The sequence below is a fragment of the Tenrec ecaudatus genome, chromosome 4, assembly GCF_050624435.1.
Source record: "Tenrec ecaudatus isolate mTenEca1 chromosome 4, mTenEca1.hap1, whole genome shotgun sequence".
NCBI lineage: Eukaryota > Metazoa > Chordata > Mammalia > Afrosoricida > Tenrecidae > Tenrec > Tenrec ecaudatus.
The window spans coordinates 149,924,353-149,947,767 of NC_134533.1; the positions used below are offsets into that span (position 1 = coordinate 149,924,353).

General features: G+C 38.3%; 1 protein-coding gene across 9 annotated transcripts in view; it reads left to right on the plus strand.

Annotated features, from left to right (window-relative positions):
- MBNL1 (muscleblind like splicing regulator 1) overlaps positions 1-23,415 on the plus strand; it is a 177,094-nt gene that overhangs the window by 11,415 nt on the left and 142,264 nt on the right. For 6 of the 9 annotated variants that reach the window (XM_075546932.1, XM_075546937.1, XM_075546934.1 and 3 more), the window contains exon 2: positions 19,910-20,917. The exons of 2 other annotated variants lie outside the window; for them this stretch is intronic. In XM_075546932.1, coding sequence (XP_075403047.1) covers positions 20,744-20,917 — 174 coding nt within the window. In that variant the 5' untranslated portion in view covers positions 19,910-20,743. Of the gene's footprint in view, positions 1-19,552; positions 19,734-19,909; positions 20,918-23,415 lie in introns of those variants that run through there. One more of the 9 variants, XM_075546933.1, reaches the window with a different exon arrangement.

Consider the following 23,415-nt stretch of genomic DNA (forward strand, 5'->3'; position numbering starts at 1 on the left):
CCAAGCTGGTTATCTGGTGGACACTTACTTGTTTACATGCGTGACCCCAAGTCAGTGGTACTTTCACGAAGATGGAGGTTCTGTATTGGTGCACTTCTTTTGCAAAGCTAAGAAAATGGAGGCTTTAGAAAGATAAGGTCAGGCACTCTGCATAGGAGTCACATAGGAAGGTACTGTAGTTGCTGGGAACTCAACCCAGCAATTTTCCTGTTTGTTTGTTTTGATCAATATGGTATGAAGTAATTACACAAATACTCATTGTTCTGTAGATTTGAGGCCTATTCTCAATTTCCTGGAAAATAAGGAAGGAGGTAAAGTGTGACAGCTTTTGAGCCGTGTGATCCTAAAGCAGCAGAGAGGATGGAGCCGACTTGATAGTTCTGTTGGCTTTCAAAGGAGGCATGTATCAGATAGCCCATCCTGCCTGTGTGGTTTGCGCAGTGTTCGCGCTACTCACACCTAATAATACCCGCCGCTTCAGCACTCGCCAACATCAGCAAAATCTACTTTTAGAGTTTAGACTCGAAATCACTCCCACCTGTTAAGTTTTGATGTCACTTCTGAATTACAGCACTCTGCCAGTGGCGCCTGCTGTTGGATAGCTTGTTAAACAGCACATTAAGTCATGTCTTGAGCCTCTTGTAATCCATTCAACCTCGGTATTGAAGATATTAAGGATTTTGTTTCTTTCCTCATTGAAAAATAAAAGTCTGACACCAACAGTAGCACAGTTGAACATGTCATTACATATGGGATGGTTTCATTTTCCATGTGGAGGGTGATGTTGTTTTCTTATTTCTCCTATATGCTCTTCCCTATCACACTTCCAAACAGTAATGAGAGGCTGGGCTCGTGCTTGCATTTGTCAGTGTTTGTATGTTATAATTTATGTACATGCGTGTTCCATACATACTCATGCAGCAGTACATGCATATGAGTTAACTGCCATTGAGACAGATTAGAAGTGCACCACCGAGTTTCTGAGGCTAGACGTGCTAGTGGGAGCAGAAAGCCTCATCTTGTCCCCGTGGAGTGACCGGAGAGTTCACACTGCCATCACTGATAGCAGTCCAACCTGCAAACCACTGTGCCAGCAGGGAGCAGGGCTCCTTGAAACGGTGCAGACATTTTAGGTAAAAGTGCAATGTAATTAAATGTGTGAAATGTTAGAGATCTAGTTCGTCACCATTTGATGATGGGGTGTATAACTGTACTCGGAGATGTGATATTTATTCTTTTAAGCATTTGCTTGTGAATTAGATGACTGATTAGAGCAGCAAATCAGTCTTATACATTTCATTTAAAAATTCACACACACTTAGGTTCAACTCCCCCGTGCACGGCCCCTCAGTGCTCCATCACTAGGCAGCTTCCTTGCTGTGTTTCCCGTCCCCATTCCTCCGCCCTTCCCAGTCCTCCGAACTTTGTCCTGGGGCTTATGCTGCCCTTTTGATCTTAAATGGTTGCTTATCCTAACATGGGTGAGTTACACTGCAGACAGTTCTGTTACAGACCCAAAGGGTGACTGAGGACCGTGGTCTCCAAGTGGTCACTTACCTCTGTTTGACCAGTAAGTCTGGTCTCCTTTATGTTTTGAGTTTTATTCCAAATTTTTGACATGTTATATTCAATATCAGTTTATGGTCATCTGTGTTGTTTAAAACATGGCTTTGTAGAAATACGATGAGCCACAGCCTCTACCCATGATCTACAAAAATATAGGATACCTGTGCATGGTTGCTAAGACTTGATATCAAACAGCTGATAGAAACTATTACTCATCATCTTAATCTGTATTTTAGTGGATTAGTTTCCACTGTTCTCTTCACTTGGGGTTACATTTTAACTTATTTACATAGCAACTGTTTCCTCTTTGCTAATGACCGTAATTGATTTAAAAATTATTTTCTGTTCACATCCAGGGATTCTCAGGAACGGGTGTGTTAATTTTCTTTAAAAAGGGCAAAAAAGGGTAGAAAGGCTTAACGTCAGTGCACTAATGTTTCAGCCAGGGCACAAAGTACCTCTGTTTCTGTTTGATATTTCTGTGGTGAGTGAAAGATAATATTAAATGTCTAGATTCTGAAATATTCACTAGGGTCTTTTATTTTCTAGGTTCTGGCCTCTTTAGCATTTCTAGTAAGGTAACTAGATAGTAACTGCAATGGTATAATTTAGGCATCTCTCAAACTTAAAATTGGCCACTGCAGAAATAATAATCTTTGATTATATTTCTTGCTGCCTGTATATTTAAGTTACTCTTTTTTAGTAGCTCAAAAACATTGTAAATGTTAGTAAACATTTGAAGAACTCTACCAATGTTAGGACTACTGTATGACAGTGAAAATATTTTATATTCATATAAAAAGAAAAGTGTCATTTCCCACCTAAGATCACTGCTTTACAATTAAGAAGGGGAAATAACATTTAAAAATTAATGCCACAGAGAAAGCTCAATTTTGAGTGGCAGCAAAATATTGTGAGTTTAAAAGGTCAGGCCTAGTATGGAAGGCTCCAGGTTGCCATTCAATATCAGGCAGAAGGCCGTGGCAGCCGGGCTGATACAGCTGAAACTATCTGCAGCCTAGGAAACCTTGTGAGTTTCAGAAGGTCATTCTGGCATCCTAGTAAGAGCACTGACCCCAGGGAGGCTGAACTGGAAGATAGGTGGGTGGTGATCACAGCCATCCGGAGATGTTAGGGCAGTTATCAACCGCAGTATCTTAATTTTCTGTGACCATCTCTTACTGATATATTTACATGGGAATAAACCTGACTTGATGGCTGGATTCTGATTTCTCAGAAACGACCCTAAGTGTTATTTCTGTAGCTTTACCTGGTACCAAGAACCTTTCATTTTATTTATTTATGATGTATATACTCTGACAAAAATGGATTTGTGTTGGCGTAATAAAGTAAAGTGCACATAAAAGAGGTCTGTAAAAAAGAGATACAACAATCAATTAGAAGAGAAAGGGATGAAACGAGGACTGGTGATGTAATTGAGCACTAAATTGCTCCGTTAGCTGTCTGGCAACTAAAATGAAAAGCTTTGGAAATTAGAACAATCCCAAGCTTATTTAATAAGACCTCTTCACACCGCACCTATTAGCTTTATTCTTAACCCTTACGATGTCGAGTTGTATATTCTGCCTGTGTCCTTGGGTGTCACCTTGGAATGGATGCTTTCCGATTACGTGACACTAACGGCTGGCTTTCAAGGCCCTTCCTGATGTGGTTCTGGCCTGAACTTCTTTCCAGCGTTTTCTTCTGCCGCCCTCATGCATCGAGTGTTCCATGCACACTTTCTCCGTGCACCCCTTTCAGAGCTGTTTTCTGTCCCTGCCTTTCCTGCCTGTTATTTTTATAATCTTAACGCCAGTCCTTTCTGCCCTTTTGGTCTCAGCTCAGTTAAGTAAGATGTGTCTTTTCAGGCCCATCTTTGATGTTTCATTCTTTTGTGAAGCCATCCTAGACCTGTCCCTCGTTTAACTCTCCAACAAGCTTTATTGTTGTCTCTGTTGTGTGCTTCTCCCTCCGTATTTTATATCACAGTTCTGAGTTTGTTTCTTATCCATCCCTGAAGTAGTAAATTCCCCAAAGCTGAGTTTCCCCAGGGTTTAGACTACATATGCTACGTGAACAATAAGCAGTAGAAAAAGTAAATATGTTAAGATTGTTTAATCTGTACATTGTTTATTTTTAATGAATGTTTTTTATTACTAAGGCTACTGTACATGTTGAATGTATTTAAATGTATTTGATGAAAACTATTATTCCCTCTAATAAAGCAGAGAGAAAAAAGAAAGAAAACAAAAACCAAACTTAAAAAAAAAGACAAAAAGCATAATAGAGAAACATGTAAAAAAAATTATCAAAGGAATTATTTTCAGGCAGTGGACCCAGGATTGTAAATTCTTCGTTTGTTATTGGTTTTTGTAGTACAGAACGACTTGATGTATTCCGTAGCTCTGTACCATCAGGTAACTAATGCTATTGAGAGTAGGTTTGGTGCACCCACAAAATGTCTTCAGAACTTTCTCTTGTATGTTAAAATTAAATAAAGCAAAAATAAAATATTTAATACATTTCAGTTTTAGTTTAAGAAGTTGTCAGAAAACCCGACTCTATGAACGTGTTACAAAAAAAATCTGTGTACAAATGGAAATGAAAAAATAATAGAATTTTTCCACAAACTTTTTGAAGCCCTCTGGTAACCCAGGTGAGGAATGCTTCAGAAGGTGTTCCATCTCCTTTTCTATTTCACAAACGCTACCTATTGGGGGCTGATTTCGGTCAGTCTTGTTTTATGCATACTCACTTTGCATATATTGAGTTTTATGCATAGAGAGCAAGATTCCACTTTACATGTGTGGACTTTATCTGCCGATGCACTTTAAACATGGCTAATGAAAGCATAAACAAAACAAACTCTTGTTACTCAAAGGACTAAAAGATAAAAATAAAGCCATGTTCAAAGACCTTTGTTCCTCAACAGTTTGTTTTTCAAGCAGCTGCTGAGTATCTAGAAACCTGTCATCTATTGAATTGGAGTCCCTGAGTGCTAAAGGCATTCGGCTACTAATCAAGAGATTGGGAGTTCAAATCCACCCCATGGCTCAAAAGAAAGGCCTCGCTTTCTCCTTTCAAGAAAGCAGCCTTTGAAAACTCAATGGAGCGCAGCCCTCTGGGACACATGGGTTTATCATGACTCAGTGGCAACTGGATGGTGAGGAGCAAGAAGAATGTATCCATCCCGAAAGTGAAACCTGACGGACACTCTCAATAGAGACACTGCTGGAAGTAGTATAGAATTACCACATCTAAGTATGCATCTCACGTCCATCTCCAAGTTACTCTCTGAAAGCACAAGGCCAATAGCATTTTTATCTCCAGAAAGTGCTTCATCTTTCTCCTTCGCCCTCGCACCTCTCTCTCTGAGCAAACCGCAAGCTAGGTATTAGCGGCCCACTCACCATATTCTTCTCCATCCTTGATCGTTGTTTGCTTTTAGCTTCTATTACACTAATAATCATATCCATTTTCTCAGAATTCATAGTAAATGTCCATCATGTACTGTGACTAACAGGAGCCTGGGTAGAGCAACAGTGCTCATCTGTTAACTGTAAGGCTGTCTATTTCATTCCAAGAAAGCAGCATCAAAAACCCAGTGGCGCAAAGGTCTTCATTGAGTTCAAGTATTACCAGCTGCTTTTTGAAAAAAAATAAGTGAGTCTGTTTCTGAAGAGATACAGTCTTGGAAATCGTATGGGGCAGTCTACCTCTTCTATGGAATCATGGTACATTGAGAGAAACACAGTGGAAATGTTTTGGGTAGGTTTTTTGTTTGTTTGTTTTGCGTGTGTATGTGAATGGTCTTAACTTGGGAACAGAACAATAGAGAAGAACCATGCCACTGCCATCAGGAGACTTTGAACCTTCTGCCACTTACTTAATGCTGAAGACTTCACCTAATCTGTCAATAACCATGTAAACGCTCAATTACTTCATTACACATGGCCAAGAAAATATAGTTAGCTATCTCTTGGAGTTGAGAGAAGCAAATGACAAAAATTCAGGTAACCTATATACCTAGATATAAAATGGTATTTGGTGAGAGTAATTATGTAGGTCTAGTTGATGATAAGAAAAATGTTTTGAAAAAGATGATGGCAACATATGTAAAGATGTTTTTGACAAAATGTATGTATGTATATATTGCGATGAGAGGTATACGAGCCCCCAATAAAATAAAATAGAAAATTAAAAAATTTGAATGGGATTAATAATAATCTGGAGTATTTTATTAACAATGTAGATCTATGGGCATTATGTTCAGTAAGACTAGGTTGTGACCCTGAATTAGGTTGCCTCTGGTGACTAGTGGCAGGTAGACCAGGGCTCGTTTTTGAACTGTTGCTGTTCATAAACTCCTGGCAGTTATTTAAAATAGTGTCGTCTATTCTTTACATTTACTTGTGGTTATAACTTTTCCAGGACCCACAGAAAATGATGGGCAATGAATATAATAAATAAAGTAATGTTCTTTTCTATTCAGCAAAAGAACCAAGCTTGACGCTGTTATATCACATTGTCAAATGTGCGTGCTCGCTTCAGAAGTACAGAATCCTAAGAAAAATAATTCTTGATCTCATCTCCTGAGAAGTGTGGCTTTATTTATACTCTAATCGTCTTATCACCATGGTGGGGAAAGGTGTTAGGCATAGCCATGCTCTGCTCTTTCAGTCTTTTGACAATTCCACTTCAGGTACTACGTTATCCTATGCCCTGTTATTTAATAACAGAGAAAGAGTTGAGGTGGAGAAGGCGATGGAAGAATGGTTTTATTTTCTAACAGAATATGTACTCATGGGCCAAATCATGCAGGAATATACCTCTCTAGGCAATTATGATTGAAAGTAGATTCCACTTAAGGAAAAAGAATGTTCCTTCCCAGGTCAGAAATGTCCATATGAGGAGCTCAGCCAGCAGGGAAATTACCAAATGAGAAATGTGTTTGCAAGTTACATGAATTCATTGGAGTTCTATTGTGCCTTGGCTAGATAATGCCTTGCATTATTTATAGACTGTCAGAAACCATTTCCTTTAGTCAATTAAGTGTCTAAAATAAGGTGTGTGTGGGGGGTTGGGATGGAGTGGTAGTTAGAATAATTTATGACCTTTGTAGAAATAAAAGAAGTATTCATGTAATCATGTGATGTAGTCAGTCAGAGGTGTTCCAGATATAAGCATGCTTGTTCTGCAGATGCTGTTAAGGACACATTTTTGTTCTTATTAATAAGATACTGTATACTGTCCATCTTGATACTCTGTCAAGCCAAACACCCATTTAGATGTCTGGCCCTTGTTCTTTGGTAAATAATTACTCAACACAGACATTGTCTTGTTGCAGCCATGAACTCTTGTTTTGAAATGAGTTGAAAAAACTGATTCGACAAATGTTCTCATTGATTAGCTGCCACATAAAGGATAACAATTGAAAATATATTTTAACAATACTTAAAAGCTTTCCATTCTCTATATATGGAAATGAATTTATCAGATCCATTTACCTATTTCTACACTAGGAATTTATAATCCATATTTAGAGCTCATATCTTTTCAAGATAAACTTTTACAAATATAGAACGCATATTATTTGTTCGTGGAAATGCATATTAAGAATTTTTTTCATGCAATATTTTCCTAGTTCCAAAATTAATATATGTATATATTTTATTATCTAGGAATTACTTAAACGTAAACTTACTTTGTGTCCACACTGTGGCATTGCCTAGTAAAATAAATGTCAATAACCCAGACACATAACAAATAAATGGACTTATAATGCAATAATATGTAGGTATTAGGAATAATTGTGGAAACTTGTTTCTACTGACATAGATTCCCAATATGCTATACACATGGAAAAGTACATGGGAAAATTGAATTAAAAGGTAATAGAATTTTTCTACAAACTTTTTGATGCTCCCTCTTATGTTATATAATTTAAGAAACAAACTAAAAGAGAAAATGCTTAATATGATATATTTGTAATAAAAGCAAACTGGGTGTGTACATGATCTGTATGTGTGAATGCATAGAAAAATGATTGGTGACATAGTAATAACAATATTGATTTCTGCTGGTTTGGGAAGAGGTAGAACTTAGATAGATCACAGGTACAAAAATTTATTGGGCTTACCTTCCCCATTTCAGAAAAAGAAAATATTACTCAATGCTCCCGTTGGCAAAAACATTGTTGTACTCTGCCCCTCAATCTAAGATAAAGTGTAGGTATCTACTTTCACAGCTCATTGGATTGATCCAGCCCCTCCTCCCCCAGGTGTAATATCACTCACTTTGCATGTTAGTCTGGGTACATTAGAGAAACAAATCCACAGAAACTCATGTATAAGAGAGAGTTTTATATAAAGGCTAAGTGCACATCAAGAAAATAATCCCAACCCAGTGCTGCCCAAGCCCACAAGTCCAATATTAACCCATATGTCCGACACCAATCCACAAGGTCCTCCTCCATCCCATGAAACAGATGTAATGATACCGACTGAAGGAGGAAAGTCAAGTCAGTGAATGTAAACATCTCAGCCCTTGCAGGGGTCTCCTCACGGCTGCTCCAGTACCCAGGGCTGCATCGGGGTAGGTCCATGTGGCTTCTCCTTGGGGATGTCTTGCAGGAAGTCAGCCTTGCAAGCTGACACAGGGAACTGCAAAGGCAGCTGCACCCTGGTGCGATCATCAGAAAACAAGAGACCAGAGAACTGGAAAGGCCAGGCTCACGGAGTCCTTTATCCCTCCGCCCTTCAGTTAACCCCACATGTGTTTATTGGCCAGGTTGGCACAATAAACTAACTCACTCACTTTGGGAACACTGAACTAGGTAATGGAGGGAGATGGAATCTGGTACACATTTTAATATCTACTTATGATGGTTTAAAAATGGTATACTTAAGATGTATTTATGTTACAACCTCAAAACCAAACAAAAAAGAAAGAAAAATATGTTCTGAATGTAGAATTAATGTACATAATTCATAGAAATTATTTTCTAGATAATCTCTTCATGTCTTTATTTGTATTTATAATCTTTCTCATTATATTTATCATTATCTATATATTGGAAATAGACATAATTTGTAACCACCATTTCAGTACACACAGTCAGACAGATATATACAGGAGAGAGACAAAAAGTGGAGCCATGGTTCATGGTGCAGATTGTTAATTCTGTGACCTGAAATAATTTAGGTTATTGTAGTGATAGGAGATGGGGCCCAACAATCCTTGAGGACGACATTCCTGCTCAGAGCAGCCAATGCACAGAGAGGACCGTAGGGCAGGCCCTACCATGAGACACAACACCCCCTCACTGACCCACAGGACTACAGGGGGCAGCACTGAAGGCACAGAGTGGGAACTGTGCCTGGTCTGACACCCTCCACCCCAGCCCCACCCCCACACCAGAGCAAAACACGAAGGGAGTGCAGCAGAACAAGGGGAGCAAAACAATGACATACCCAAGCAATCCCAAAATTAGACCTTGGAATTGGTGAGCAGGGCGTGGCACTTCACCAGACAAGGTTGGAAAACATTCAGGAGGGTCAGCAGACAGACCTCAAATTATTTATAGGGTTGGGTTGGTTTTGTGTGTGTGTGTGTTCCTTTTGTTCCTCTTTCTTGTCTCTTCTTTTTTCTCTTCCTTATGTCTGTCCATCTAGGATTAGTTGGATAACAGAGCAAGAGGAGAAAACAATGGGCCATAGGCTCTTGGAGGGATGTGGGAGAGGAGGAGATGAGAGAAAGGTGGGAGGGAGCCAACAAACCCTGGGACTAGGAAACAATAAGAGATCTAAAATCGATGGTGAGGAGGGTGTAGAACACCTGATAGGGTTGGCTCAAGTGCATTGTAGTAGAGTAATGAGAGTTGAATGAAGGTTAAACATGAGAGTGGGACAGGAGGAAAGTTAAAAGAAATAGAGGAAAGAACTAGGAGATGACAGACATTTACAGAGGCTTAAATGTAGGCATGCATATGTGTGATTTCATCGACAAAACGATAGGGATATAGGTCTATGTACATATATTTAAATGTTAAGCAGTAAGGTAGCAGATGGGCATCGGATCTCCACTCAGGTCCTCCCTCAATGCAAAAACACTTTGTTCTAGTAACCTGGCATTTTGTGATGCTCACCTTTCCGACATGATAGCTGAAGACAAAATGGGTGCATAAGCAAATGTGGTGAAGAAGGTTGATGGTGCCCGCCTAGTAAAAGATATAGTGTCTGGGGTCAAGTGGCCATCTAGCAGGGAAGCAACAAAGTCCACATAGAAGCACCACACCAGTCTGTGTGATCATGAAGTATCGATGGGATCAGGTATCAGGTATCAGAAGCCCACAAACAATCAAATATGTCGATGCAAATGATGGTTGTCGGAGCGCAGACCCAAAGCCCATCTGTAAATAATTGGATCTCCCTCATAGAAGGGTCACAAGGAAAAAATGAGACAGCCAGAGTGCAGCACAGCACTGACAGAACACACAACATTCCTCTAGTTCTTTAATGCTTCCTCCCTCACCCTATCATGACCCCAGTTCTACCTTACAAATCCGACTAGACTGGAACATGTACACTGGTAAAGATATGAGCTATTGACATACAGAATCCAGGGCTGATAACTCCCTCAGGAACAGCAGTGGGAGTGGCAATACCCTGAGGGTTGGGGGAAGCAGCTGGGGGGCAGGGAGAGGAATGAAGAACTGACCACCATGCCATATAACCCCCCCCCCCGCCCCCCATCAGGGGAACGGACAACAGTAACATGGATTAAAAGAGACAACAGGTGGTGTAAGATATGAAAATAACTATAATTTATAATTTCTTAATGGTGGAAGGGTGAGGGAGGGAGGGGGGAAAGGAGCTGATACCAAGGGCTTAAACAGAAAGGAAATATTTTGAAATTTATGATGATAACATATGTATAAATGTGCTTGATACAATTGATGTATGGATAGTTATAAGAGCTGTAAAAGCTCCCAATAAAATGATTTTTAAATTAAAAAAAAAACAGGAGATGGGGAAGTCTCAACATTTAAGTAATATTTGATTCAAGCTTGAATTTTGTTGCCGAGCCTTTACATTTTATGCATAGGTTTTATCTTACCACATGATAGATTTTGTGTTTTATTTTACATCTCTTTTGTGAGATCTGTGAGGACATGCCTTGTGCATGGATGTCTACACAGTGTCCCTGTGAATGAAGGACACAGTGATTAGAGATCTGCATTGGATAACGAATATAATGACATTTCTCTTCTGAAAGTGTATTAGAAATCCACCAAAGATACGAATCATGACACAGAAGTGTGGTAAGTGGTTTATGTACAGATATGTAATAGTAGGATCATTTAGCTCTCATAGAGACAAATCATCTTTTATTTAATCTTCTGAGTTTTCGAACCTTTGGAAGCTATAGAATCTCATTGTTTTTATTGTTCTTGTAACTTAAACTGTCTAAGAAATATTGAGACAGAGGTAAACTAAATACGCTTTTCGTTACTACTATTTTTCAAAAACCTTTCTTGTAATTTTAGGTTTCTGCAAAATTCTGACTGTAGGTCTCGCTTTAACAGTTTTAGTAATAATAATATTATTTGTGGTTAATCAGTGTTTCAGAACTATTTACATGAGCTGTGTAGCACCTCACATGAGAAGATACTTAAGTTACATTGAAGTGAAAATATCGTTTGCCCGCACATATTTGTTTTCTAAAATCAAATTTGCATATGTTGATCAAGTAAAACAAGCAAACAAAAATACCCCCAAGTGGGTCTAATTTACCATGCCAATATGCACATCATGTTTATTTGAAGCTGAAAATATATATGAGTTTTAATTTTTCAAGTCAAGTTAACCTGGAGATTTTAGTATTGTATTATTACTAGGATGGTTATAGTTGACTGACATAAGAATTGTGTGGTAATAACAGTCTTGAGTTTTTGTTGTAAAATAAAAATTTAATACTTAAATTAATATAAAACCCCACAGATTTGTAATGTTAAACTGTGGAGTGTCTACATAGTTTGAGAACTTGTGTTATTTAGGAAAAGAAATGATAGGGGGTTCTCCAACTATATGAAATAGAGGATATTAGCATATAATGTTATATCATGAGAACTCCACTAATTGATTAAACTGAGGTGAATTCAAGTTGTCTTAAAATGTATTTTATTTTTGAGCTTTGTATTTAATTATAAACAAACTTTCTATTTTTCTCATAATGATCACTAATTAAGCCATATATTTGAGTAATCGGCAATAGAAACTATGACATTTCTCTCATTAAGATTTTTATTATTTAAAATATTTTAAAGTTAAGATTAGACAGTAAGTTTTAAATCAGACCTTTGAAAATTCAGATTTATCTATTAAGATAAAATATTTACACTCATTGTTGGTAATAGTGAGTATAATTTTTTTAGAAAATAAATGAAGCAGCTGTGAATCCTGGTCTTAATGAAGGTGTGCTTTATAGTCTGGCTATATTTCCTGTATTTGCCATTTCCTGGCTGATTGATGAGATTTATTGTGATCGAGCTTACTAAATGGTAAACATTAATTGTGAAGAAGGTCTTGTGGTCACTGACCGTGAGAGTGATGAGTATCCGCCATGGACAGAATGTGGGGATAGTGGACCAAAGAGGTACACTGTAGCACATTTTACTGATGTGTAGAGCTCTCCCTGGTGGTGCCCCAGGCTAAGCCCAGGACAGTCAGTCAACAGGTGAGAAGGTCAGATCCAGTCTTGTGAACTGCATTCACCGCATGAAAACCCTACTCCTGAGTGCAGTTTTACCCAACACCCATAGATGTTTCCGTGAGTGGGCATCTACTTAATTGCAGCTGACAACAGTGTTGGGGGAATAGTTTCTCAGTTTTATCAGTGCCCAATTTCATACTTACTTTTGACTTGTATAATAATGTCAATGGAGAGATGAATTTGCTACCATGCTTCTGCAATGAAAATCCTTTTTAGACATGGTTTAGGAAGAGGTTTTGTCAACGTAGGAGCTAGGGTGAAATTGTTAGATGTTAAAGAGGTTAAAAATCACAACTAAAGTCTTTCTCCTAGTTATTATGCCAAATAAAACCAGTATCATTTTTGTAAACTTCAAAATCAAAGTACATGAGTAGGGCATTGCATTGGGAATAAGAATGTCATAGTGTGCTCAGTAGCATATCACTGACAGATTGTCACACTAGATTCACGTACATAGAGATCTGTTAGGTCATCAATGCCCTTTCCACTGAAAACTGCTGGGATTGTGAGGTCAGATTGCTTCTACCATGTAGCTCTTGAGCCCATGACAGCATTGCTACCTTTGTGGTAACTTTTGTTCTGATTTTCTACTTACTATTTTGAATAATTAAATGAAAAGACAAAAACACTGAGGCTAACAAGATATGTTTTACTTAAAATATAAGGTAAATAAAAATTAAGTAGTTATTTTTTTCTCCAGAAGATTAAAGAAATGTGCTTCTATTTCATTATATTTACTCTTAGTACAGAGAAAAATGTTCAAACACTGCGTCTTTGAATATCATCAGAAAACCTGAAAATGTCCCTTTCCTTTGCCAGAGTAAAAGATGATAAACCCCAAGCTTTTGCTCCCATCAAGTCAATTCTGACTCATGGTGACCCCTCCGTAGGACAGAATTGAGCAGCTTTTGTAGGTTACCAAGACTGTAACTCTTTATGGAGTAGAAAGGCTCATCTTTTTCCTGGGGAGCAGCTGGTGGTTTTGAACTACTGACCCCAGGGCTCCTAGTTTTAGATGAGGAATGGAGTTTTCCCCATCACTAAGCCATAGTCTGGCTATATTTCTTCTAAGACTTTTTCTTAATTTATGCGTACATAAAATGATGCCAAATAATAACTAGTACTATGGAGGGAAATTTCATATAGAATAAAGATCTTGCTAACATGGGCTGCTTTGGGGAGGAATCAAGTTCACTGCCATGTGTCAATTTTGTGACTCAGTGCCCCTATTTGACAAGGTAGAACTGCTCCTGTGAGTCTGAGACTGGAACTCTTTACATGAATAAAAAGCCTCATTTTCTTCCATAGAAAGGATGGTAGTTTTAAGTGCTGATCTTGCAGTTAGCAGCTTGGCACTTAACCCACTTTGCTGAAAAGTTGGTTTTTTCATAATGGGTTGTAAGAGCCTTTCTTTCTAGAAAGATAACTGTTATAGGCACTGTATCAATGTACCAAACTAGTGACCCACCCACCACTCAGTGTTCAGTGATCCACATTTGTCTTCTAGTGATCTTAAACTCTTTCTTTATAATTTACCTTCTAGTGGGATCCATTTGAAATTCACACTCTCAGGATCACTTGTTGTTGTTAGGTAATGTCGAATTAGTGCTGACTCATGGCAGCCCCATGACCTCTGTATTCACACTTTATTTTTTATAAAATCAACAGGGAAATTAGCCATTTTCGAATGTGAGTGCCTTTGAGTTAGTTGCCTCTGGAACCCTAATTTGGAGTAGTCGTAATATCGCAGCGCCCAGACAGCACTCCTGCATCATCCTTCCAACAACCATCCAGCTGCCGACTGAAACAAAACCTATGACTGTATCGCAGTTAGACCATAGATAACTTAGCTTGAGCTAGTAGACACTGTCTTTTTCTTGTGGTAGCTCACACACATCAGACCCTACAACTTCGTGAAACCAGCAGGCCACATGGACTGTGTCTGTGCCGTTCTGCAGGATGTATAGTTAAAAGTTCTCTTTCTCAGCAGGATTTTGGAAACTTCAGTCATTCAGATGTCCCTTTATGATTTTGCCAACCTATTCAATCTTTGTTTAAGATTATTTTTTATTAAACTTTAGCCTCTTCCCAAGCTATAATAGCCTTATAATTAAATAGTTGGTGAGTTAGTTATAGTAATTCTACTACGTTTATTGAAATTATGTTGTTTGTGCATCATCTAAAATCGCAGTGTCATGCCCACTAGTGTGCTTACCTCTAGTTGAGAAGCACTGCTCTCAGCTTTCTGCAGACTGGAGCTGAATCCTGCTGAAGGCTGCATTTACTCAGTGAAACCACAGGCTCTCTGAGATCAGGAATAGCAGCACCGGGGCTCTATCCGGGGCCTTAGTGAGTAGAGAAATGGCTCCACAGCTTCCAAAAGCACTCATTTGCATACTGAAATATCTGATAATATTTGGGATTATCTGTAGCAAAATCACCTCATGAGCAAACTTAATTTCCTAAAAGATAGCTAATTATGAACTCATTGAGCTCCTTGGGCCCGTGGAGAAGTTATGGTTTGGGTGCCAGAGGGAACAGTTCTTGACACTTCTGCATCCACACCACAAAGTCAGCTGTCTCGGCCCAAATTATTGCAGTTCATAAAAATTGTATTGTAACACGCCAAATCATTTCTCAGTTAGTTTCTTCAGTGTTTACCCTGTGTCAAAGTCATGAACTCATAAAGAATTTCCCCCAAATTCCAGTCAACTAATTTGGGGATGTAATCAGATCAAACTGTCTGCATTTGATTTAGAAGAATTGAAATCAATAGTAGACAGTTGTAATTAAGAAATGTAACGTTGCCCCTAAATGTCCATTCTCTCAAAAAGAATGTCATTCACTCATATTGTCAGTTTCCATTTATCTTCTATCACAGTGTGTAGGAGACCCATAGATAGAAATATGTATCAAGCTATCCAAGGACAACTCAGTGTCATTCATTTAAGACTTGTTTATATCAGTGATTATAAAGATACTTTGAGTAATTTCCTATGCCATTTTTAAAATGTTGCACATGGTCTTTGGCTTTATTTACCTTTATTTTTCACATGTTCTCATCTCCCTTTTTATTTCCCCCATCATAGCTTCAGTGAGAAAATGTACCTGATTTGATTGTCAACCAAGGAAAAATAGGTTATCTGTGCCTTAGGACAGAATATATTTATGCGTACATGTCATGCTATATAAAAAACCTTAATGTGTAATTTGATAGAATTGGATTAATGGGTTAAAGAAGATTGGCTGAGGGTTTAGAGGTGCCAAGAAGTTTTAAAAAGTTCAAAACTTGAAATATTATTTATAATTTTCCATGTCGTCCCCCACCTCTTTGGAAGAGTTGTATATAGTTTTTTATATGTTGAAACATAGATATTTGATCTCAGATAACTATAGATATGACTGGTTATAATTTTCCTATAAAATCTTTAAAGTAGAAAATTTCCTCTAATATTTACAAACAACATGTTTTTATGGTTCTTTTTACCAATAATAATAAATTTATAGAAATTCTTATGATCTGAGTATTCTTCATACACAATTCAAAACATTGCCACTGTCTATAAGACAAAAACAAGTTTAAGTAATGTTTTGGGCTTCACTATTGATCCAAACCCTATATATCTTATACTACTCTTAATTTACCAAAATCTTATTCTAAGCTTTTCTGCAATTCCTTGATATGAATAAAGAGATAAAATATGACAACAATCTATTGTAAGCAATGGAGTTAAAAAAATAAAATGATGAGGGTATAATGTAAGTTTGGTTAATAGTAGTACTGTATATTAAGTACTGACAAACACTGAGCAGGTCCGTCTAAGACTACTGAACAGTGAAAGATTGATATCTATTCTGATTTCCCCATGCCTATGCTTGGCTAATTATAAATTTTTTCACCCTTGTTTGTATATTTTACAATTAAATAGCATGTTCTTCTTACAAATATATGCCTATGGTTCTTTCAGTATACTTTTGAAGTCCAAGGAGTTTCTCTGCTATAGAAAAATCAAAATAATTTGAACAATATTTGCAGGAATTTAATTACTAAAGTCTATGTTGAACTCAAGTGGGATTAAGCTCTTTCATAGTATGGCAAAAGAAATGGCACAGAATCAATTCTGGAGCTGAATTTTGTAGCTACATTTAGACATAACCGCCAAACAATTCTGGTATTTCTCGTCCTAGCATTTGCCTTGGTCCTTGTGTTGTTTGCACTTAAGATGCCGTTGTTAAATACTTCCTTAAAGGTGGGCCTCTTTGTGTCCATACTACTGAAAATAAGATTGGTTCATTTTAAGAACATTCCAGGAACTAGGAAATGGTAGAATTGACACACCTTGTTTTCAGGAAGCTCATAGGGGCAAAGGAGTAACACAAAGAGTTACAAAATATATGAGGACATTCTGAGAGTTAAATTATATCTGAGATACGGCTATACATTGGGCTAACTTCCAGGGCCAGTAGTTCAAAAGGACCAGCTGTCCTGTGAGAAGAAGGAACCCACAGAGGCATTTCTACTCTATCCATCAAAGTTGCTGGGCTTAGGAATGGATTTGATGGCAGAAGAGTTTGGTTTATTTTTGTTTTTAGCGTTGGCTCAACAATTTAAAAAGGGAGAAGGGATATCTCCGGTTGAAAGGGTGACGTTTGTGTCAAACCAAACAAAGGGTGAAGTGCTACTTAGTAAAGCCATGTAACAATTCTCAGGAGCACATAACCCATGGCTCATGCCAAGAATGCTAGGTAACTGATCTAATTAGGATGAGCAGATAGCACAATGGGAAAAACTACAGGGCAAAAAGAATATGTTTCCAACAAGAGGAAAGGTTCAAGAAAGGGAGAATCTGTTTGTTGTGAGGTGCTCTTAGAGACTAAGACTATCCGTACACTTTGGATTTGACCTTATGATGGCCATTGTCAAGCAATAGAGACACGAGATGGTTATGGGAATTAATGATAAGCGTGTTGAGAGGAGAATGGGAGAGGAGGGAACCGGATGTACCTAGTGTAGAAGTAGAAGGCTTTTGTATATTTGACTGAACCCATGATGAAGAGTATTAGGGAGCGAGAGAAGAAGAGTCCCATCACCGCCACTGCATCCCTGTGTTGGGAGCTACTGGCAGGACTTGATGCACATAGCAGAAAGGGGCAGCACCTGTGTGAAAGCATTGAGGGGGAGCCTGTCCTGGCGGCAGGAGGAAGAACTGCTGGGAGACTGAGGAGAGGGTACAGCATGGTATTTTAAAGACTGCCGGGAAGGTGACAGGGTTATATCATGCTTTGGGGGGATCATGCTTTTGACTATATTTTATCTTCAACCTGTAACATGATTGATGTTGACAGCTGGAGGAGCATGGGTGAAAAAGAACAGGAAAGTAGTAAAATATCAGAAAAGCCAAATGGGCAGGAGCTGCCCTGGGCCAGCGGTCGAATTCCTACTGATTAGGAGGGACTAAGAGAGCAGCAGTTTGTGACGGTGCCCTCCTCTAGAATTACAGTGAATTGTGTGTGTGTGTGTGTGTATTCAGGTGTGCATTTTGAGTGTGTTCATATGTGATATACTTGTATTTATATGTATTTTTTGGTGCGCGCGTGTCGAGATTTGTGCTCTAGAAGTAATCCCAGTGTAATTTAACAATATTAATGGAACTTTATTTTTCTAGTATTGTGTTAGGCATAGAGATAAATAAAAATGTGTTGTCCTTGGGAACATAGTAGGTCAGAGATAGAAGGAAAAATATGAGTGTAAAGAGCAGGAGGGGCAGAGGCAATCCAGAGGAGGCAGTGCTTAATATATTGCTTGATAGAGCTGGAATAAGCTTCTAGGGGAAGTGACTCCCCGAGGTAGACACTAAGGCACGTGAAAGTTCTAGAGCAAGGGACCAACACATGTGGCCGATGTTGGCTGGCATTCGATCTGTAGAGTGAGGAAAAACATTCAGGATGCTAGACGTAGTTTAAAATTTATAACTGACATGACTTTTTTATCAGTCACTGTATCTGAAAATATTAAAAAACAAAACAAAAAATATTCTTGAATATTGAGATGAGCTTATCCTCTGAGTCTCTCAAAAGTTGTAGTTTTAATATAATATTTTCTAAATCTGGCCAGTCCCAGAAGAATGTCATGTTAAGAACAACATGTAAATCCTGAAACTAAAATAAAAGTTAAATTTTACTAATTTTTTATATCTGCACATGTCTTTTCATATATAAATCTGACTTCCAAATTAAGAACTTGACATATGTTAAAAGATCATGTTGGGCCCATGAAATGGAAAACTCAAAAATTATTCATCATACTGTGTTATTTATTGTCTCTTTGGAATATGAAACTTCAAGAAATGTTAAAGTTGTGTGTTTTATTGGCAGCATTCAAATGGGGAAAAGACGTATACATTTTTGTTTTTGTACCTACTAAAAATTTCCTGAACAATCTGTATCTGGGTCGAAAGAGAAAGTACGTTGTTAAAGAAAGCAAAACTATGTGAGAGGCACTCTGGTGGTGTGTAGTTAACAGATCATTAGGCAATGGGGGAGGCCCCCAGCCCCACCTAACTGACTTCAACTGACCTGTACGTAAGACATATATGACGCTGCCCAAATCAAATTGTTCCCTTTATATTTTATGTTTCTGCAATGGAATCACTCTTTCCCCCGAGTTTGACTTTGGATGTGCCAGACACACTGACAACACTGCACTTCTTATTTTCCCCACATGACCTCAGCTTCTGCTTAAAACATGTCCGAATAAAGACGGCTTTTGTTCATCTCTCGCCTGCCTGTGATATATTGACAAAGTGTCTGCCGGCTGAATGGAATAGTTTTACAGTATGAGTGCTGCTTGCAGTGAAGGGGCAGGACTTGGGCTGAAGAAGGAAGTGAATTGGATAGGTCAGGAGAATGTACCATTTGTAAACACCCCTTTCCTTTTTGATTCACGGGTCAGGACAGCAGGGGCAGGCTGGGGAGTGCCTGCCCCTGTGCAGTGCCGGAGGGAAAGCAGCTTGGAAGTCAGCTGCGATTTTTAAATCTAGTTTTATATCCCCCGGTAGTGATCTTGAAGTGCTTGGACTTGTCTTGGAAGCTGTTTTGAAACTAACATGGTTTAGTCCACTAACTGCATGTTGGGTAAATTCAAAACCCACATGCTCGTCCTCTTGCAGTGGAATAAGTCACATCTGATGGACATTTTCTGTGCTTATAGCATAGTAATGAACGTCTGACAGGCGCGACCTTTTATAAGACAACCCACACTATTGGCTTTCTGCCCAGAATATTGCTGCAACACTATCTGTGATTGGTTATCTCTCTATCATGCATTGCTTCACAAGGGGAAACGGCCCCCTTTTTTAATAAATCTACGATGGCTGGCTGCAATATGCCTCACTGTAAGTATTGTGTGTGTGTGTGTGTGTGTGTGTGTGTGTGTGTGAAGGAGAGAAGGAGGGAGAGAGAAGCTGCCTTGAGTATTACTTAGCCTGGTATCACATGGCGAGATTGTGATACTGTAGGACATCAGTGAAGTGCTCCTTAGTAAATCTTAACCTATCTCTTTTTTCTACAGGTTGGTACTAAGAAGTGCCTTTCCTGACGTCTCTGCTGCTTGGAACCGCTTCTAGAGCAGTCTCTGCTTTTGCCTTGCTTGCTGCCAGCTAGACTGTGACGACAGCACCTCCACCTTCCACCTCTAGCCCAGACACCCCCATTTCTACTTATAATCAAGAGAAAAGCTCTAAGTATCTGGCATTGCACTAGGCTGCTTTAGTTTTGAAAGAAAAGTTTGCTGGAAAAAGTAAGATATCTTCTGCCAGGAAATCAAGGAGGAAAACAAAAAATCATTTTCTCGATTTTGCTCTAAACTGCTGCATCTGTCTATGCCAAACTAATCAATACCGACTGCACCACCAAACTCCATTGCAAATTCAGCTGTGAGGAGATTCCCTTTCAGACAACTTTGCTGAAAGCAGCTTGGAAATTTGGTGTCAAAGGGTCTGCCACGTTTTCATGCTTGCATTTTGGGCTCCAAATTGGCACTGGGAAGGGGTGACTGAGAGCACAAGGCTGATCCAAGGCCCTACTTGTAAACGTTCATCTACTTCCAGTCGTAGTATTCCTCTAAAAACCAAACTTCTTTCAAATAACAGTTTCGTGCTGTGAATTTCTAGTGGGAGATCTTTTCCTTGTTATCAACAACACAATTTTCCGTGTACTTTTAAAGCAGGGAGTGGGGCAAAAGTATTTTGGAAGGGACATTTTCATCGTTATTTTCCAGTTTTATCAGTTCAGCCTTTTTTATTTTTAATTTTTGGTGGGGGACTGTTGCTGTCCCCTCCAGCCCCCAGGTGGGATTTGGTTTGTTGGTTTCACTGAAAAGTATAACTACCTGTAAAATCTAAACATGGCTGTTAGTGTCACACCTATTCGGGACACTAAATGGCTAACACTGGAAGTGTGTAGAGAGTTCCAAAGGGGGACTTGCTCACGGCCAGACACGGAATGTAAATTTGCACATCCATCGAAAAGCTGCCAAGTTGAAAATGGACGCGTAATCGCCTGCTTTGATTCATTGAAAGTGAGTAAATATTATATTCTTTTAAGGATAAGCAATGATTGAATAAAGGGAATATGGGCAGACAGCCTACTAAGATTGGAATTGCCACTTGCTTTGTTAATAGTTTAGTTACTTGGTGTGTTCTTATTGATGATGTTGGAGTGGGAAGGTTTTCAATAAGCATTAGAACCAAGTCTGGCCAAACTTTGTTTATTATGAATAACTGTATATTTTTTAACTCCACAATTTTTTTTTCTAGAGCAGAAAGTGCCCATGTACTTTAACTTACTAACAACAAAGCTACTATCTAGCTATAGAAATGCAGAATGTAGATACATGTGTGAATTTACTTTTAGATATTGTATATACAAGGTCATGGAACAGCTGAACGAAGATGGTATAGTTTGTGTTTTTATTTGGAAAGCTACTGTACCATAGTTAAAAAAATAGCAAATTTGAAGTCTGCTAAAGTTAGACTTTTCATTCTTAATATTTTGACATATTAGATTTATTTTATGATCATATTGTCTTAAGGCCAGGACACTACCTTTTGGTGAAAATATAACTAGAAGTACGTTCTGAATTGCTGTTACAATACCTTATCTGAAGACACACTTTGTTGAATGTTATTTTTAAAATAAATTGGTGGAAACGCTTTCAGTGCTGTTATTAATGGGATTATTTAGCTTTAAATATTCTAAGGTGAAGTAATTAACTTTGTTAGATCTTGTCTCTCTGTGTGTTTATTATTTATTTTTCACTGGGAATAGTCTCAGCTAGCAAGGTAACAAGTTTGCAGTTGTGGGATTGTAAGACTAAAAGATTCACTTTTGTTTTTCTTGACATTTAAAAATGTAATTAGGTCCCTAATTCAGGTATCAAGTTTGAAAGCTGATCTTTTAAAAGATAGCATACATATCTTTATTTTGACATGTAGGATGGAGATTCGAAGTGTGATGTACTAAGCAATCTAATTGACTTGCTTTGAATACTAATACCCCCATTTGATTAACTCTTTAAACCTTTGAGGAGAGGATTACACACATTTTTTTTTTCTTTTTTGGGGTGGTGGTGGAAAGGAGAAGCAAACGATGCTATTTAATAATCGCATAACTATGTATTCTTTAACAATTTTGGGATGAGTTCCTTAGGAGCTACCTGTTTTAGTTAATTATTTCTTGGTCCCGTTTGCTCACTTTGCTGAAGTTTTTGACAAATGGCTCCAAGGATACCATCTTCAGAGTAGACTGAAAAAGAGGTGTTAGCAATAGCAAAACTTTTCATAAATTGTTATATTATTTTTGTCTCATAGCCCCAATGACCAATTATCAAAACTTACAGCTTTCCAACAAGACTTTCTCTTATTTCCTTTGAAAGGCTGACGAAGGGCAACAGTGGCCGTGCCTTTGAGAATGTGTTTCGCTAAATCCGAGCCGGCTGTGTTCAGGTGTAATTAGAGACTGAAACCATAAAATGAGGGGCAAAGGGCTAATTACACTGGTCAGTAACCAGCTGTGCCCACAAGTAACCCTGTTTTGACCCAATTACTAGTAAATCCAATTTTTAATCCTACAGACAGTGGATGATGCACTCGTAGCTGTAAAATGAAGGACATTACATTTGGCTGTGACTTTGAGTGGCTTTAAGGAAGACCCTCCTCCACAGCCACTTGGAAACATTGTGAAACATTAATATTCAGTTGCTATTTTTCCATCTCAAATATTTTTTTAGTTGCTGCTCATTTGTGGTCACCAAACAGTCCCCCTTTGAGTGAAGCAGCAGTATTGCTTAACGACGTACTACGTGGTTGAGAAGATTCAACAGCCACATCAAGGACTTGAACAAACAAAAACAAAAACGTTTCATTTTAAGATTCTAGTTTTATTCCTCAGCCAAAGTCGTTAGAGACATTAATCAATGCAAACTTTGTCCCAATTCTTTGTTTTCCCAAGAAAAACAGTGATTTAATTGATAGTGCCTAAAAGTTGGTAAATATTTTGGCGTTGGTTAAGAGGGAGGGAAAAATCCACACGATTTTACAGTGAGCCTTCTTAGCAGACAATGTCTCTTTAAATGTTAGGAAAATAACTATTAAGAATTCATTAAATACAATTTTGGATGTGCAATTTAGGTATTTATGTTTCAAAATCCATGTTCATGCTATGCTTGCAGTCAGTGCAGTATGAGGGTCTTAAAACAGTGCTTAGAAATCCTACCTTCGAGCTAGTTGGGTTTGGTTTCGTGGCTAACACAGATCGAAACCATATTTTAAAGCAGTTAAAGTAACTCTATGACTCATGCTTGAAGTTCTGAAATCTGGGAGCATTCTGAGTTTTCCTTGCCCGTAACCGTTAGATCATTTGTATTGTTTCAGAGAGAAAACGGAAGGAATTTTGAAAACTTGTAATATCCTGACTTCTTTAATAAAATGTTTTCTAGGTGTTACTTAAATCCGTAGCCCAGCCTCCTCTGTGCTCTTGAACCATGAGATGGAGGTAGCCTGTGTAATCTACTATTTT